The sequence below is a fragment of the Prunus avium genome, chromosome 8 (assembly GCF_965620075.1).
Source record: "Prunus avium chromosome 8, drPruAviu1.hap1.1, whole genome shotgun sequence".
Classification (NCBI taxonomy): Eukaryota; Viridiplantae; Streptophyta; class Magnoliopsida; order Rosales; family Rosaceae; genus Prunus; species Prunus avium.
In genome coordinates, this window is record NC_142291.1 from 29,629,328 (window position 1) to 29,645,034 (window position 15,707).

General features: G+C 37.5%; 2 protein-coding genes across 4 annotated transcripts; one reads left to right on the top strand and one right to left on the bottom strand.

Moving 5' to 3' along the window:
* Positions 1-487: 487 nt before the first annotated feature.
* OST1 (Protein kinase superfamily protein) lies at positions 488-5,605 on the bottom strand. Of its 3 annotated transcripts, none has more exons than XM_021965674.2 (9): positions 4,824-5,604; positions 3,574-3,648; positions 3,397-3,498; positions 3,272-3,325; positions 3,087-3,179; positions 2,650-2,742; positions 1,700-1,804; positions 1,519-1,617; positions 488-1,125 (listed from the first exon to the last, which is right to left on the bottom strand). In XM_021965674.2, the coding sequence occupies exons 1-9, from the start codon at positions 4,998-5,000 to the stop codon at positions 835-837; spliced, it is 1,089 nt and encodes a 362-aa protein (XP_021821366.1). In that variant the 5' UTR covers positions 5,001-5,604; the 3' UTR covers positions 488-834. The 3 variants fall into 3 exon arrangements, with proteins under 3 accessions (XP_021821366.1, XP_021821367.1, XP_088101699.1); XM_021965675.2 differs by having other exon boundaries at positions 4,832-4,972; XM_088245573.1 differs by lacking the exon at positions 3,272-3,325 and having other exon boundaries at positions 4,824-5,605.
* Positions 5,606-12,108: 6,503 nt separating this feature from the next.
* On the top strand, positions 12,109-15,159 carry OTP51 (endonuclease). The gene is made up of 2 exons (XM_021965669.2): positions 12,109-12,766; positions 13,081-15,159. The coding sequence occupies exons 1-2, from the start codon at positions 12,164-12,166 to the stop codon at positions 14,965-14,967; spliced, it is 2,490 nt and encodes an 829-aa protein (XP_021821361.1). The 5' UTR covers positions 12,109-12,163; the 3' UTR covers positions 14,968-15,159.
* Positions 15,160-15,707: the final 548 nt, after the last annotated feature.

Genomic DNA, 15,707 nt, shown 5'->3' on the forward strand with positions numbered 1-15,707 from the left:
TTTGGAAAGACAGTCCTGCTTCTACGCACAAATGCACATCCTTGTTATTTTGCTTACCCCTAAATAAGATTTAAAATTTTGTAATTACTTTTCAGAAGGTCCAAAAACTTCTGAAAGTTTGAAATTAAAAAACGTGGGTTCCTTGTAAAACCTCTATTATCCAAAGTTACATATTATGTGACTTTGCGTTATTTGTAATTATGGATACAAATCGGGTGGTGTGGAAAGGCTAATCACTGCTTAACCCTGAACCTTTTTGGGGATTTGGAAATTTAAGTACAATCCTGTCGAATTAGAAACACAATAATGTCTAAATTCAAATTAACGTCGGGTTGATCCACATCCTACAGGCGTTCACAATTACATAAGGTTTTTTTCTTCTTATGACAAAATCCGGCTTATATTTCCTACAATTCTTTCAAAAACATGTTTTGTTGAGAGAGAGAGAGAGAGAGAGAGAGAGAGAGAGAGAGAGAAGAGGGGAAACTTTCTGGAGAATGAGCACTGATACAATTTTCAGCAAACCACCTGTTACATTACTTGCGACAAGTACATAACAGTAGATAAATGCCACTAGTAATTAGTGGCAAAAACAAAGCAATGCAAATGAACAGAAGCATGCCGCTAGAAAAAGGAGAAAAAAAGAAACACAGGCTCCTCCATTGCCAGAAACTTTCAGGCACTGAACCCTCCATTGCCAGGAAAGGCTAAAAACCCTTGCTCCAATTTCACATCGGCGGAGTTGTGACTGAAGATAATAATTAGTTTCATAGAAGCAGGTCTTCTAAATTCCTGCTTGCACGTCATCCGCACCATGACCAAGCACTCTGCCAACTATATTGCATAGACTATCTCTCCGCTGCTGTCAATGTCGATGTCGGGATCAGACTCCAGATCCTCCTCCATGTTATCAATGTCCAGGCTGCCAGCAAGATACTGGTTGAGGCTGTTCGTCCCAGCTGCAGGTATCGTAGCCTCAGCAATTATCTGCATGATCTCATCAATGCTTTGCATGGGTTGATCAGGCTCTTCAAACTGGCTGTTTGTGGTGTTTTCAACCATGAGATCTGCTGGAAGGTTCTTCAGAAACCACTCATGGTTCCTAATCTCAGGAATGGTTATCCTCTGTCGCACAGAAAAATATTTAATGGAACTCAAATTAGAACATTGCTCTTTCTGTCCTTTGAACCCTGATCAGATATGGGGAGCAAGCCAATGAAAGAAACAACTTGCAAAGCATATTTCTATATGCAGGAAAGAGAATAGGCTGCAAACCAGGAAAGAGAATAGGCTGCATTCCTGGTTTCTTTCACAAAATGCCGCCTATTCTCTTTGCATTTTGTGAAACCAGGTTCAGGGATGCCACATACACAGGAACAGAATGAGAAGGATAAGTAAATGCAAGATCCTAAAAAAATTCATGTACAAGAATCCAGCAATAAGCAAATAGGGCATGGATCAAGGTGGAATAAGATACTGGTATAGGTGCACACCTATAATACAAAGAATATCACCCACCTTCTCTGGTTCTGCAACAAAAATCCTTGAGATTAGATGGCGGCACTCTGGAGATATGTGAACATAGTCAGGAATCGAGTACTGAACATTTGTTATACGCTGCAAAAGAGAAATAATCTTTCATTTAGTTAAGTGTCATAGCTTCCCTGTTTCAGTATTGAATATGGTGCAAAAAAATTACATGTATTGTCTTGCGGAAGTTTTTAGGCTCCCCAGGATCCTCAAATGGGTATGCACCCACCAACATGACATATAAGGTCACCCCACAAGACCAGACATCTGCAATCTGAAAGGCATACCAAAGTGGAGAACTATTGACATGATGTATTCAATTTATGTGAAAGCAGAGGAAAGAATAACCTTTATCCATCATGCAGAAGTACACAGCATTGAATCATGTATGCAGGGAATAGAGATCGAACATTGATTCAGAACAACCCTTTCTTTCTAAGGGGTGGTGGGTAATCAAATTGCCATATTTTAGAATGTGCATCTAACTAGTGCACTTTTGCTTTCCTGGCATTTGCCTCAGGTTATCATCAGTCAACACAAAAGCCCTCAAGAGTACAGTTTGTAAGGTACCAAAAACAAGGATAAGGCAAGAAGAAAAAAGTAACCCCCCAACATTTATGCATTGTGGTAATATCCAACAATCTTTCCTGGCTCATCCTTTCAGTTGCAGCTAGTTACCCATGGTCATGGTGTTTTAAATTTCTGCCAGATGAACTCAGAACTGAACTCCATATATCATGGTGGAATTGTTTTGACCTTGCGAGCTGCACTTTGGCCCTACTAGATTTGGAACTGATTTAAGGGTGGTTGGATTACTCATAAATTATTACAATTGAGATAGAAATAGGACAGCTTTACATACTAATAACTATAAGATTATGGGAGTATATGTTGCAAGTTATAAGTTGTAAGTTTTTTTTTCCCAGAAAGTCTTAAGCTAAGTTAAATATATGCAAATACAGTGACAAATGAACTTATAAAGAATTGAATAGAGAAATAACTAAAATTCAACAAACATAATAAGAGACCATTAATCAAGATTACTTAACATGTTAGTTAAAAGAATTATCCTCTCCAACTTTAAACAGACTGATTCGTATAGATGAAAAACATTATTACCTTGCCATCATATTCTTTCTTAAGTAACACTTCAGGAGCAATATATGCAGGGGTGCCAACAGTTGATTTTGGTTGTGAATGCAGCACCGAGGACTGAGAAAAGAGACAGAGCCTAATTAGATGGATATGGGAAAAAAAAACAAAAACAAACAAAGAACAAAGAAGGTAATAGCACACACAGGTTAGCAATGAAAAATTAGCTTACACTTCACCAATATCACAAAAGTACAAGGGGCAGACAACTTCCTATGAAGTATCTACCAGTTAAAGGAAAACACATGCATTGCATTCAAGGAACCATACTTTTCTAGTGATTTTCTGGATACATTTTTGTTTTAAGTTTAATCACCAGAGATCTGTCATAATTTAGCACCCGACTTCTGTAAAATGAAGGCAAGGGCACGTGCAGAGAGAGAGAGAGAGAGAGAGTCACGTACCTTTGAGTAGCCAAAGTCACATATTTTTAAACGAGGAGCTGGACTTCCATCTAACAATGTGTTCTCCAACTTCAAATCCCGATGGCACACTTGCTTCATGATGAAATGCAAAAATATATATCCAGTCAGAAATCTAGTAGATATCAAAAGAATCACAACAGAGATAGACTGATCAGTCAGCACACCATTGCATGACAGTAACTGACTCCTGATATAAGTTGTTGGAAAAAGAAGCGTGCCTGCAACACAAGTCCATTAGAAATAAGTCGGAATCACAATTAGAAACAAAATTAATGTATTGGATAAGAACCTCATCCTCGCTGAACCGCCCAGCATTGCATATCCGCTCAAAGAGCTCTCCTCCAGATGCATACTCCATCACAATAGCCAGATGAGTAGGGGTTAATATTACCTGCAATCAATAGTAACATTACTGAATCCCATGGAGGATTTAATCTGTGTGATTAGATGTTAGAAATTAACAGACCTCTTTGAATCGGACAATGTTTGGGTGCCTCAATGACCTGTGGTTTATAATTTCTCTTTGTACATTTTCATCTATCTGTTAGACAAAATATAGAAGTAGGGTAAATCAACAATGATAAGAGAGTATTTGAATTGAACTACCAAGCACAACAAGGCCTATTACAAGCCATACAGGACAATAGAAATTTATCTGGCATAGATAAAAAGATCTTGACCAATCAGATGACTTGTCCTACCTACATCACTAAAAAATAAGATTAACTTCAACACACTCAATAAGAAGATAACATAAAATTGTTAAAAGGTTTTTTTTAATAATTTAACAATTTACAAAGGAATGCCAGCATAACCCATCCAGGAAAAGTCTTAGTGCTTGTGATCTACTAATGAAAACCATTAGTCTGCAGTCCTCAAATGTCATCAATTCTAACATGGTCAAATTCTATCTGACACAGTTGTATACTTATTTTCCAGCTACATATCGAAGTCAGTTACAGAGTTAAAACTCAAATTTAGTCTCTTTACAAGTTTCTTTCTCAGACATACAATTAGTGGTTTTACTATATGCATGGTTATAGAATAGAAAGCCAATGCTAATTCTGGATTCTTTAAACATCCACAGATTCTCATTTTATCCATCGGCACCTAACTGAGAAGAAAAATTCATTCCAAAGAGGAATTACAGACCAACAAACTGGGAAAATAAAAGAAAACAAACATTTAGAAATTTGCAATCCATAACATAGGAAACTACTGGGCCAATGTAAGGTAAATTTGCAGTTCAAATTCATTGCTTCTTTCTTTTCTCTGGTTTATTCAGAAGTTTAGCAGAGGGCAGATGTTTATCTTCTATCCTCCATTAGATTGTCAAGTTCCAGCTTTTTTACAAACAAAATCCTGAGCATTTAAGAATTCAAATCTAAGAAAAACAACTGTTTCTGTTTTGGACACTTCAGTAGGAAACTTATTAACCCTCAAGCAACAAATAAACAATCAACTTCCGGAAATTTCCATTCAAAAGACACACAAAGACAAAAACATTTTATGACCCACCAAAATCAATTTGAAAGGATCACAAAAAAGGAAACTTTAATCGAGCATAAAACGAAAAACCCATCAACGGACCTATAAAAAAAAAATTAATGCCAAGAAAACAGTGAATTCCCTCACATACAGAACAACTCAGTCAGACCTCAAAAACTCATCTAAAAGAAAAAAAGAACAAAAAGAGAGTAAAATTCAGACACTAACCTTCTCACCTCTCTCTATATATTTCACAGCAACAAGCTCATCAGTCTGCTTGTCCCTCATAAGCCTGGCAACCCCGAAATTTCCCGACCCAATATCACGAACGAGCTCGTACCGATCGCTGTCATGCATGATCGGCATATCCATGCCTGGCCCAACCGTGAGCACAGACCGATCCATCTCTCTCCTCTCACCCTCTATATATACCAACACCTTTTAAAAAATAAAAAATAAAAAAACCTAATTAAGTTCCTCCACAAGCTGAGCTTTCTTTCTCTGTTACATTACAGAGAGAGAGAGAGAGAGACAGAAACAATAGCAAAATGGCCCAAAACAGTGATCAAATCAACCGAGAAGGCGGTGGTGGAGATGACGTGGCAGGACGTGGACCACTGGATTGATGAAAAGCTGGTGGGTGAAGAAAAAGACCGAGATGGGTTCGAGCCCGTGAAGCTTCACCCACCTCAGAAATGGGGGGTTTCTCAGATTTTTGGCCAAAGAAAAAAGCTTTTTCCTTTTTTCTTTTCTGGGTATTTTAGCACACTGATTGCTGAGGCGTTACGATAGAGCTCGTGAACCCAACCATCCACTCTCTCTCTCTCTCTGTGTGCTGTGTTTTCTGTTTGTACAACTGTGTGGTTTTTCTTTTGTTTCAGCTCTTACTCGCTCTTCTCTTTCTCTCAGTCTGAGTGAGACTGTTTTTTTTTGGGTGTGGTATTTATCTGATTCTTTTATGGAAAATGAATTTTTATGATTTTATCCGCTCCAGAGTCCAAAACTCGAGAAATTTTTAGGAGACAGGGCATACGGTCCATATCTATTTATTGTCTCAAATTCAGTGAACTCAGAACATGTGCAATTATTTAAATACCCCCTAACCATATCAGTACTGTCCACATGGGGATAAGCTTTTCTGTTTCTTCTGGTTGTGTTTTCCCACACCTGGAATGCAGTCAATGGTAGATATTGTGAATTGTCCCTCAAACCCTGAAAATTGTTATATTGAGAAACATAAAGAAAGGGATGGCTTTGTATAAAGAAAGGGATGGCTTTGTATGGATTGGGAACACAATCCAATGATGGTAAGTAGTTTATATTCAAATTGAGAGTGACAAATATAAGAGTTTGTAATTCAAGTAGTTAAGAGCAGTTATCATTAAATTTGGGATTTAAGATTTTGTATTCGATTCAACCCTTCCTAGGAATATCTTGTATATGTATAAAAAATGATAAACCTGTTCAGTGGGGGATCCAGGGTTCAAAATCCAAGTAGGCAAAACTTACCTTAAAAACTCGACAGTACGAGTGAATTTTATTCATAAAAATAAAAAGATACACCTAGTAAAGGGGGACATAATGAGTCTTACCCTCAAATATGCATATCTATACATAAATAAAAGCTTAACAAAAGCATTATACTAAATGATGACCCATAATTCTTTTTCTTAATAAAAGAGAACAAATTCTTTGTTTTATTAGGGTTCCGATTGTGATCCGAGATAATAAAAGATAACCTATTTAATCAAACATCACAACCAAAAATCAAACAAATTCTCAATATGTGATCCAAAGAAAACTGAGATTACGAAACAAATCATGAAAACTTCAACGACTAAGCGCATATGCCTCTGAATATTTTGGAGGTTTGATCCTCTCAATATGTGTAAATTATCATCAAATTATAACATTACAAGACTTCTATCTAATAAATTATTGGAAAATGAAAAGGAATAAATATTTTTAATTTAAATTATAATTATTTTGTCAGATCATGTTCCTCTCTTAGCTTGGCACAGTTTCCTGCTGGAAACTGCTAAAATATGAATATGGGTTTGAATATGTTAGGTTCTTATTTTATTCTTCTCCATAATGAGGTATATATAAGAGTTTACATGAGTGCTTTACAAGGAATTAGATACTGTAAAGGATTAGGAAAGTATCTCCTAATTATACAATGATTTGACAACTATATAAAATAGGAAAGTAAATTCCTTAATTAATCAAGGAAATAAATCTCATTGATTAATTAGGAGACTCACTTCAACACTCCTCCTCAAGTTGGTGCATATACGTCACAAATGCCCAACTTGGTAAGTGAGTCATGAAATACTCTGCCACAAACAGCTTCGGTTAAGATATCTGCTGGTTGATCTTCTGATTTTATGAATGGTAGGTGGATGATCTTCTTCTCAATTTTTTCTTTGATAAAATGTCTATCCACCTCAACATGTTTGGTTTGATCATGTTGAACTAGATTATAGGCAATATCAATGGCTGACTTGTTATCACAATGTAACTCCATTAGCTTTTCTGGCTTGAAACCCAATTCTGTCAAGAGTCTTCTGATTCACAATAATTCACAACCTCTTTGAGTCATTCCTCTATACTCTACTTTTGCACTAGATTGAGACACCAAATTTTATTTTATTTTTTCTCCACCAAGTGACTTGGTTACCTCCCATGAATGTAAAGTAACCAGAAGTAGAGCATCTATCTGTAATGAACCCAGCCCAATCAGCATATGTATATCCGAAAACTTCAAGATCTTCATGTTTTGAGAACATTAAAACCTTTCCAAGGGCTGAATTTAAGTATCTTAAGATTCGATCAACAGCATTCATATGAGAAACACTGGGTGAATGCATAAACTAACTAACCACACTCACAACATATGCACTATCTGGTCTTGTGTGTGCCAAGTATATCAACCTTCCAACAAGGCGTTTGATACTGTTCCTTATTGGTTGGTTCTTGGTCCATGTCTTCACACAACTTGTGATTCATCTTAATGGGTGTGTCAGCCGGCGCACTAAATGACTTCCTCAGCAGGTGATTGGTGTGGTACTGGAGCTGAAGCGGGCAAAATCTCATAAGACGGTTCAATTTCCTCCTCCTGATTTTGATAGCGTGGAGAAAACTGATTGTTTTCCTCTGGTGACCGGTCACTGAATTTTGGCAACCGGTCGGTTTGAAACAGTTTCTCTGACTACCAGTCGCTTTCCACTGGCGACTGTAGTTTTGAAGCAGATTCTCCGTGTTCGAAGAACTAAGGGGGGGCCGGTCGATTTCCACTGGTGACCGACCGTTTGATTTAGGAATTTGATTTGAGGAATTTGGATTTGAATATGAGAAATTTGAGATAAGGCATTTGAGGACTTTAGATTTGAGGGATTTGAATTTGGGGGAAAATATGAGGAATTTGATTTAGGGTTTTGGATTTGAATATGAGAAATTTGAGATAAGGCATTTGAGGACTTTAAATTTGGGAGATTTGGATTTGGAAGAAATATGAGAAATTTGATATGAGGAGTTTAAAGAACACAGAAACCCTGTGAACACGGCTAAGGACATAGAAACTTCTCTTCAATCCTCTTCTCCCCCTGAAGAGAAGGGTATGTCGGAGTCAAGAAAGAGGCAAAATCTTCATGAGAAAGAGAAACATATCCGTTTTCACTCCCCCTCCCTCCCTTGAAGAGGAGGGGAGGAGAAATTTTGATATGGGAATTTAGAGACAACCGAGGATCGATTGCTCTGATACCATGCTAAAATATGAATATGGGTTTGAATGTGTTAGGTTCTTATTTTATTCTTCTCCATAAGGAAGTATATATAAGAGTTTACATGAGTGCTTACAAGGAATTAGATACTGTAAAAGATTAGGAAAGTATCTCATAATTATACAATGATTTGACAACTATATAAAATAGGAAAGTAAACCTCTTAATTAATCAAGGAAATAAATCTCCTTGATTAATTAGGAGACTCACTTCAATAGAAACATGGGGAATGTGAATGGCCAGATCGTGTTGCACAATTATTAAAGATTCCCCATATCCAGAGACTCATTTTGCAAGACCAAGACTAAAGTATTAAAATGAAATTGGAGCTGCTCTGTAGTTTATGTTTTTGTTTCAGCATAACAAAAGCTAACTCCAAGGATCAAATATATTGAAAAACTTAAGCTGATTCTGATTTTTTATTTTTCCTATTAATAAACAAAAACGTGTGCCTGAGTTAAGATAATCTTCTAGTTCTGAGATTCAGTCAAGCATTTTTTACTCTTTTTGTTTTTTTGAAGTATAATATAGTGGGCATGGCCAATGGGGTTGGAGTGGAGAATGTCGGTTGGGCTGGAGCATTTGAGTTGATATTGCTTTTATTGTTTTTGTTAAATGAAAAAGTTTGAGTGGGCTGGGCTATTGTTTTTGTTAAGGGAAAATATTTGAGTGGGTTGGGGTTGAGTAGGCAGAAGAGATATAATTGTATTAAGTATTGGGTAATATTTGGTTTGGCAAAAAATGGAGTAGAGGGCTGCCTACTCTGCCCTTAGGGTAGGACCGCCCTTGAACCTGTTGATCTAAGAGTCAAACCAAAGTTCACTTTCAATGCGAATTCCCATTATAAAAAGAGCTAGATCACATTCAATACAAATTCGCATTGTGGGTGTGCTCAACCTCACTTTGTTTACAATGCGGATTCACATGGTTTATGATGAAGCTATACCCTAATAGAAGATGATAAACCTTTGATGTAAGCGTCAAAACATCATCTATTTGTGTGTGGGTGAATTAGCTTCATAACTACAAACTCATTGTCTATGAAAATCATTTTGGAGTAGTATCTTTCGCAAGTGGAACATATACAAATACTTTTATATTTGAGGGTTCATATTTTTATGATCAATTACATTCTCATTTGCTTTCCTTTGTTGCTAACCCTATACTTTTTATATGTGGAACAAATGTTTTAAGATCAATTACTTTCCCATTTACATTAATGCCAGTTCCATAATTCCATTTGCCTAATTATCACTTACGATCGTAATGGTTCCTTAGGTTAAGAGGAAGTAATTTTTGTTATTAAGGTTGAGAAATATACAGCATTGTGTATGTGTTACATGATGATTAGTCAAACCCACCCCTCTCTGCAATCTGAATCTTTGACTCCCTAATCCTTAATTAAGGATGAGCTTAGAGTAGGTAGACCAGCATATCATTAATTTTGAAGGTAAAATTTCAAGGGCTTAAGAAAGGGACAACCTAAATCTTGTGCTGCTCCCTGCGCTGTTCAAATCTTGGATCTCCTATATTTTTATAATGGGGTGTGAGAGACAGAGTGGGAGTGGCCAGCAAAAGAAAGGGGAAAAAATAGGAAACAATGGTGAGTGAGATTGTTGTTGCCTGACAAGTGTCAAGAAGGTGTGGGCAATGGGAAGATAGTCATCAAATTATTATTATATTTTATTCTCTTGGTCAAGTAAGTGGCAGTTCTTCATATTAAACTGCAGCTGGATGCTAATTTGATTTTAACTGAATATTTAAATACTTTACTTATACTGATCTTTTCCAACCACAAACTGACCTACCAAATTGCAAGCCTAGCTAGCTGGAATTGAGTTTTTAATTCCCTAATGCTGGGCTTTCCAAACAAATAATGGTCACTGAACATAACTAGAAAGGATTCTCGGAATAATGCTATTCCAGTTTCATGTAAATGTTTCTTCTCAATACAAGACAGGACCGCATGACAAAAATATAGAGCATTAAATATTTTTTGTAAAAATGTATACAATTTCTCTGTTGTCTTTATCATGCTTGGCTGGGCTCCTTGGTGATTACAAAGTCCTAAAATTGATGCCAAACAAAACAGGATGTGTCACCTACTTCTGTAGTAAGGTGGAAAGTGGTTTCCTCGAGCATAGGGAAATTGGTTAAATGGCACATTATCCATCTGTCTTATCCATCTTTTAACAACTAAATTTTTTTTTATGTGAAGAGCATGTTTTCTTGATGACTAGGAACCAAGGATACTGATAGTCCGTTTGGCAAAGCAACTGACATTGGCACTATTTGCATTTTTGCACGACTATAACACCCTATTGTCATCACTCTTTTGTATTATATATATCAATATATTCCCTAATGAAAAGCCCCAAGTTCTAATCTTAAACTCGCAAATCTTGTTTGGTGGCTCGCCTTCAACTAGATTGGAATTGTCTGAGTCAATTTTTATGAGTCTTGCTTCTTTAGATGAGACTTATGAGAAACAACACACTTCTTTAGATGAGATTTATAAGAAACAATGTATTGGATTATTGTCCAATTTAAGTACGGTTCTAATATTTACAAGTTCACTAATCGACGGTTAATACTTTAGTCACATGCCAAGTCACCAAACGATGTTGTTAGGGACTAGCCAATAGGGGTCTAGTTTGACCCAGTTTACCCCTCAAGTTCGAATTGAAATTGAAAATTACCCACAATTTGATTTGGTTCAATTCACATACAAAATATTTAGGAAACCGAGCCAAACCAAAATTTTCAAATTGAGCTAGAGGTGAAGAAGAGAGAAAAATGAAGAGAGATGGAAAGAAAGAGATGGAGAAGAAAGAAAGGAGGGGTAACAAGGAAAAAGGCTATGGTGCACTGAAACAAAGAGATGGAGAAGAAAAAGAAATAGGTGTACAGTTGTTATTTAAGCATGTTTACTAATCCGTAATTGGGTAAGGAGGAATTGAATTGAGGATGAGTTGGAATCTTGATTTCCATTGAAGTTGTTTACTAAACTATGTGAAATTGGGGTAGGAAGGATATTGATTCCTTATAAGTTAAATTCCCTTGATTCAAACCCATTTGATTACTAAAATGCTCTTGGTTTAAATAAATTATTTTATATGCAAATTCTTGTTGGGATTAAGTGGATGGAAAATTGGAATTTAAAAAATCGTGTGAGGATATAATGTGTAAAAAAAGATAAGTTCTTGATGAGTTAGTTCTCCAAGAATTAGAATACCACCTCCTACCCAAAAATCCAATTCCTCCAAAATCATGAGAATTCCTAATTTTTTGCAGGCCCCACTTGCATTTTCATTCCTTTTTGTGAAGTAAACATATGAGTAATTCGTAATCGGAATTCAACTTCTTATTTTGATTCCAATTACAAATTAGTAAGAATGGATTATTTATAAATTTGGACTATGGAATTTGGGTATTAATTGGGTTAAAGGATCTAGATAGATACTACTTGGGTTTAATAATGTGATTTGGATATTAATTGAGTAAAATAACACAACCGGATTGGTTCAATTTGGATCGATTTTGTCTAGGCGAAAACCGGGACGGGAGCCCATCTAAAACAGTTTGATTCGGCTTTTGGGCCAAAATTGACTTTTTAAAAGTGAATTGGTTTATTATAAGCTTTCTCCATTGTCAAGCCCAAGTAGTGGGCCCCAAGCAGCGTTATATAATCTAAAGCCTTCTATTTCCAATTTAATAATTACAAAATAAAACCCTCCCAAAATCAAAATCCCCAGCTGCGAAAAAACTGAGGGCTGAAGCACAGACATGCTTCCGAGTAGACCTCCAAAGCTCTCACTCTCTACTCTCTCTCTAACCCACTCCTCCTTCACTTTCTTCTCCTCCCTGTGCTCCTCCAACCCTAAACGTAAACCCCTCCCTATGCGTTCTTCTCTCTCCCTCCTCCGCTCCCTCACACTTTCTCTCTCACACCACCACCACCCTACCCACCGATTCCCGAGACCCATCTCTGGTTTCCCGCTCGCCGTCGCCGCCAAATCCCGCCGAGTACTCGCCCTCCCCTCTTCCAGTACTTTCGTCGAACACCTTTCGGGCGAGGCCTCGCAGCCAGGGGAGAATTGGGATTTGAGCAATGTTGCGCAGGGCGAGGCTTTCGATTTAGAGAAGTGCTTTTCTTCAACCGACTTGAAGCACCTGGCGGTTCCGGAGCTTGAGGTTCCGGAGCTCGAGGACCTCCCGGAGCAGTGGCGAAGGTCGAAGCTGGCGTGGCTTTGTAAGGAACTGCCGGCGCATAAGGCCGGCACGTTGAGTCGGATACTCAATGCGCAGAAGAAGTGGATGAGGCAAGAAGATGCCACTTATGTTGCAGTGCATTGTATGCGAATTCGGGAAAATGATGTCGGGTTTAGGGTAAAGTAACTAAATTTTCAGTCTTTTTGAGTTTTCGTTGTGTTGATATTTGCAATATGCGTATTTTGATGTGGGTTTCTAGCTTTCTTGTTGTGGATTGCTGTCACATTAGTCTTCTGTACTGTTGATTGAGGATTGCTTATCCTTTTGTTATCAATATAACTGTTTCTTTTCAAAAATAAAATTTGCAATATGCATGTTTCGCTTCACTTGGACTACGATTTTAGCATGTCTATAGATCCTGGTAAAAGAAATGATTCATTGATTATGTAAATATATGTGGACTTAGTTAAGTTTTGTTAAAATGTCTGTAGGTGTACAAATGGATGATGCAACAACATTGGTATCGTTTTGATTTTGCTCTTGCTACCAAGTTAGCAGATTACATGGGTAAAGAGCGAAAATTCTCAAAGTGTAGGGATATATTTGATGATATAATTAATCAGGGGCGTGTGCCTAGTGAATCTACATTTCATATATTGGTTGTTGCATATCTTAGTGCATCGGTTCAAGGTTGCTTGGAGGAAGCATGTGGCATTTACAATCGTATGATTCAGTTGGGAGGCTACCAGCCCCGGCTTAGCTTGCACAATTCTCTCTTCAAAGCCCTTGTCAGCAAACCTGGAACCTCTTCGAAACATTACCTTAAACAGGCTGAGTTTATTTTTCATAATTTGGTAACAACTGGACTCGAGATTCACAAGGATATTTATAGTGGCTTAATTTGGCTACATAGCTGTCAGGATACTATAGATAAAGAGAGGATGACATCATTAAGGAAAGAAATGCAACAAGCTGGAATTGAGGTGGGCAGAGATGTGCTCGTGTCTATCTTGAGAGCTTGCTCAAAGGAGGGGGATGTGGAGGAAGCAGAAAGTACTTGGCTCAAACTTCTCCACCTTGACATTGGCCTCCCATCTCAGGCATATGTTTATAAAATGGAAGCCTATTCAAAGGCTGGAGAACCTAGGAGATCCCTGGAGATATTCAGGGAGATGCAAGAACAGTTGGGTTCAGCCAATGCTGTGGCATATCATAAAGTCATACAGGTCTTATGTAAAGCTCAAGAAGTTGAACTTGCAGAGTCCCTCATGACAGATTTCATCAACACTGGTTTGAAGACTTTCATGCCATCTTATATTGATCTAATGAACATGTACTTCAACTTAGGCTCACATGACAAATTGGAATCGGCTTTCTTCCAGTGCCTTGAGAGATGTCGACCCAGCCGTACGATTTATTCTATATACTTGGATTCTTTGGTGAAAGTTGGTAATCTTGATAAAGCTGAGGAGATCTTTGACCAAATGCAGAGTAATGGGGCAATTGGTATTAACGCTCGGTCCTGCAACACCATATTAAGCGGATACCTATCATCTGGAGATTATGTCAAGGCAGAAAAAATATTTGATCTGATGTGCCAGAAGAAATATGATGTTGACTCCCCATTGATGGAAAAGATTGACTATGTCTTGAGCTTGAGCAGAAAAGTAGTTAAGAGACCTGTAAGCCTGAAGCTGAGCAAAGAACAACGAGAAGTTTTAGTAGGTATGCTGTTGGGTGGTTTGCAGATTGAGTCAGATGAAGACAGGAAGAATCACATGATCCGGTTTGAGTTCAGTGAGAATTCTAGCACACATTCTCTGTTAAGGAGACATATGTATGATCAATACCACGAGTGGCTACATCCTTCTTGTAAAACCAGTGAGAGTACTGATGACATACTGTATAAATTTTCAACCATCTCACATTCTTATTTCGGTTTCTATGCGGACCAGTTTTGGCCAAAAGGTAGACTGGTGATTCCAAAGCTAATCCATAGATGGTTGTCACCCTGTGCTCTTGCCTACTGGTATATGTATGGGGGCCACAGGACTTCAACAGGTGACATATTGTTGAAGATAAAGGGAAATGAAGAGGGTGTTGAGAAGATTGTCAGAGCCTTGAAGGCAAAGTCCCTGGATTGCAAGGTGAAGAGGAAGGGGAGAGTTTTTTGGATTGGTTTTCTGGGAAGTAATTCTACCTGGTTCTGGAAATTAGTAGAACCTTACATTCTAGATGACTTGAAGCATCTTTTAAAGGGTGGCCAAATCTCAGATAACAGCGCGGTTGAAACTGAAAACGTCAACTTTGGTAGTGGGTCTGATACTGATGAGGATGCTTCTGAATCTGATCACAATGATAATGATAATAATGTGTAGCGCTCTATAAGGTGGTATATTGTTGGCCATTCTCAGATTATTATTGCTGTGTTTAGTAAGCTAGGAGACTTCTCAATCAATTCAAGGCTTTCGCTTCGAGAGTTGTACATACCTTGATGACAGAAAGTAGATGAGTCTTGATATTTTTGTAATATATCTTTAGTCTATAAACAATCTCCTGTTCCTTGTTTTCCCTGGAATGGCATTATCTGTTTCTGTCATAATCCAGTATATGTTTTGACAACTCCTTAGTTTAGGAATGGGTTTCCTTCTTCTTTTTTCTTTTTTCTATAAATTTTTTATATAAGCGATACTGGGGAGGGGGGGAAAGGGAATTGAACCTAAGATCTTGAGTGCAGGAATAAATACTCTTAACCATTGAGCTACAAGCCTCTTGTAGAATGGTTTCCCCTCTTGCAGAATGGTTTCCCTCTTGACTCGAATGATTTAATTCCTTCCTGGTCACGTGCATATTTTTTGTTTTCATATAGACTTGTGGAAAGAATGGAAGGAAATAAGAATCAGTAGAAGATAAACAGAGATATTTTTTCTTGTTTTCTTTCTTTGATTTGAAATTGAAGACCAAAGAGGCACAGACAGCTACCTCAAAGCCCAACTACAAAACCCAAAACAGTAGAGACTCAGACAACAACACCAAAACTAAACCTTTTTTTTTGGTCGAAATCACCAAAAACGAAACCTAAGCCCTAGCTCACCCTAACTAAAAAGCTAAAAACAAA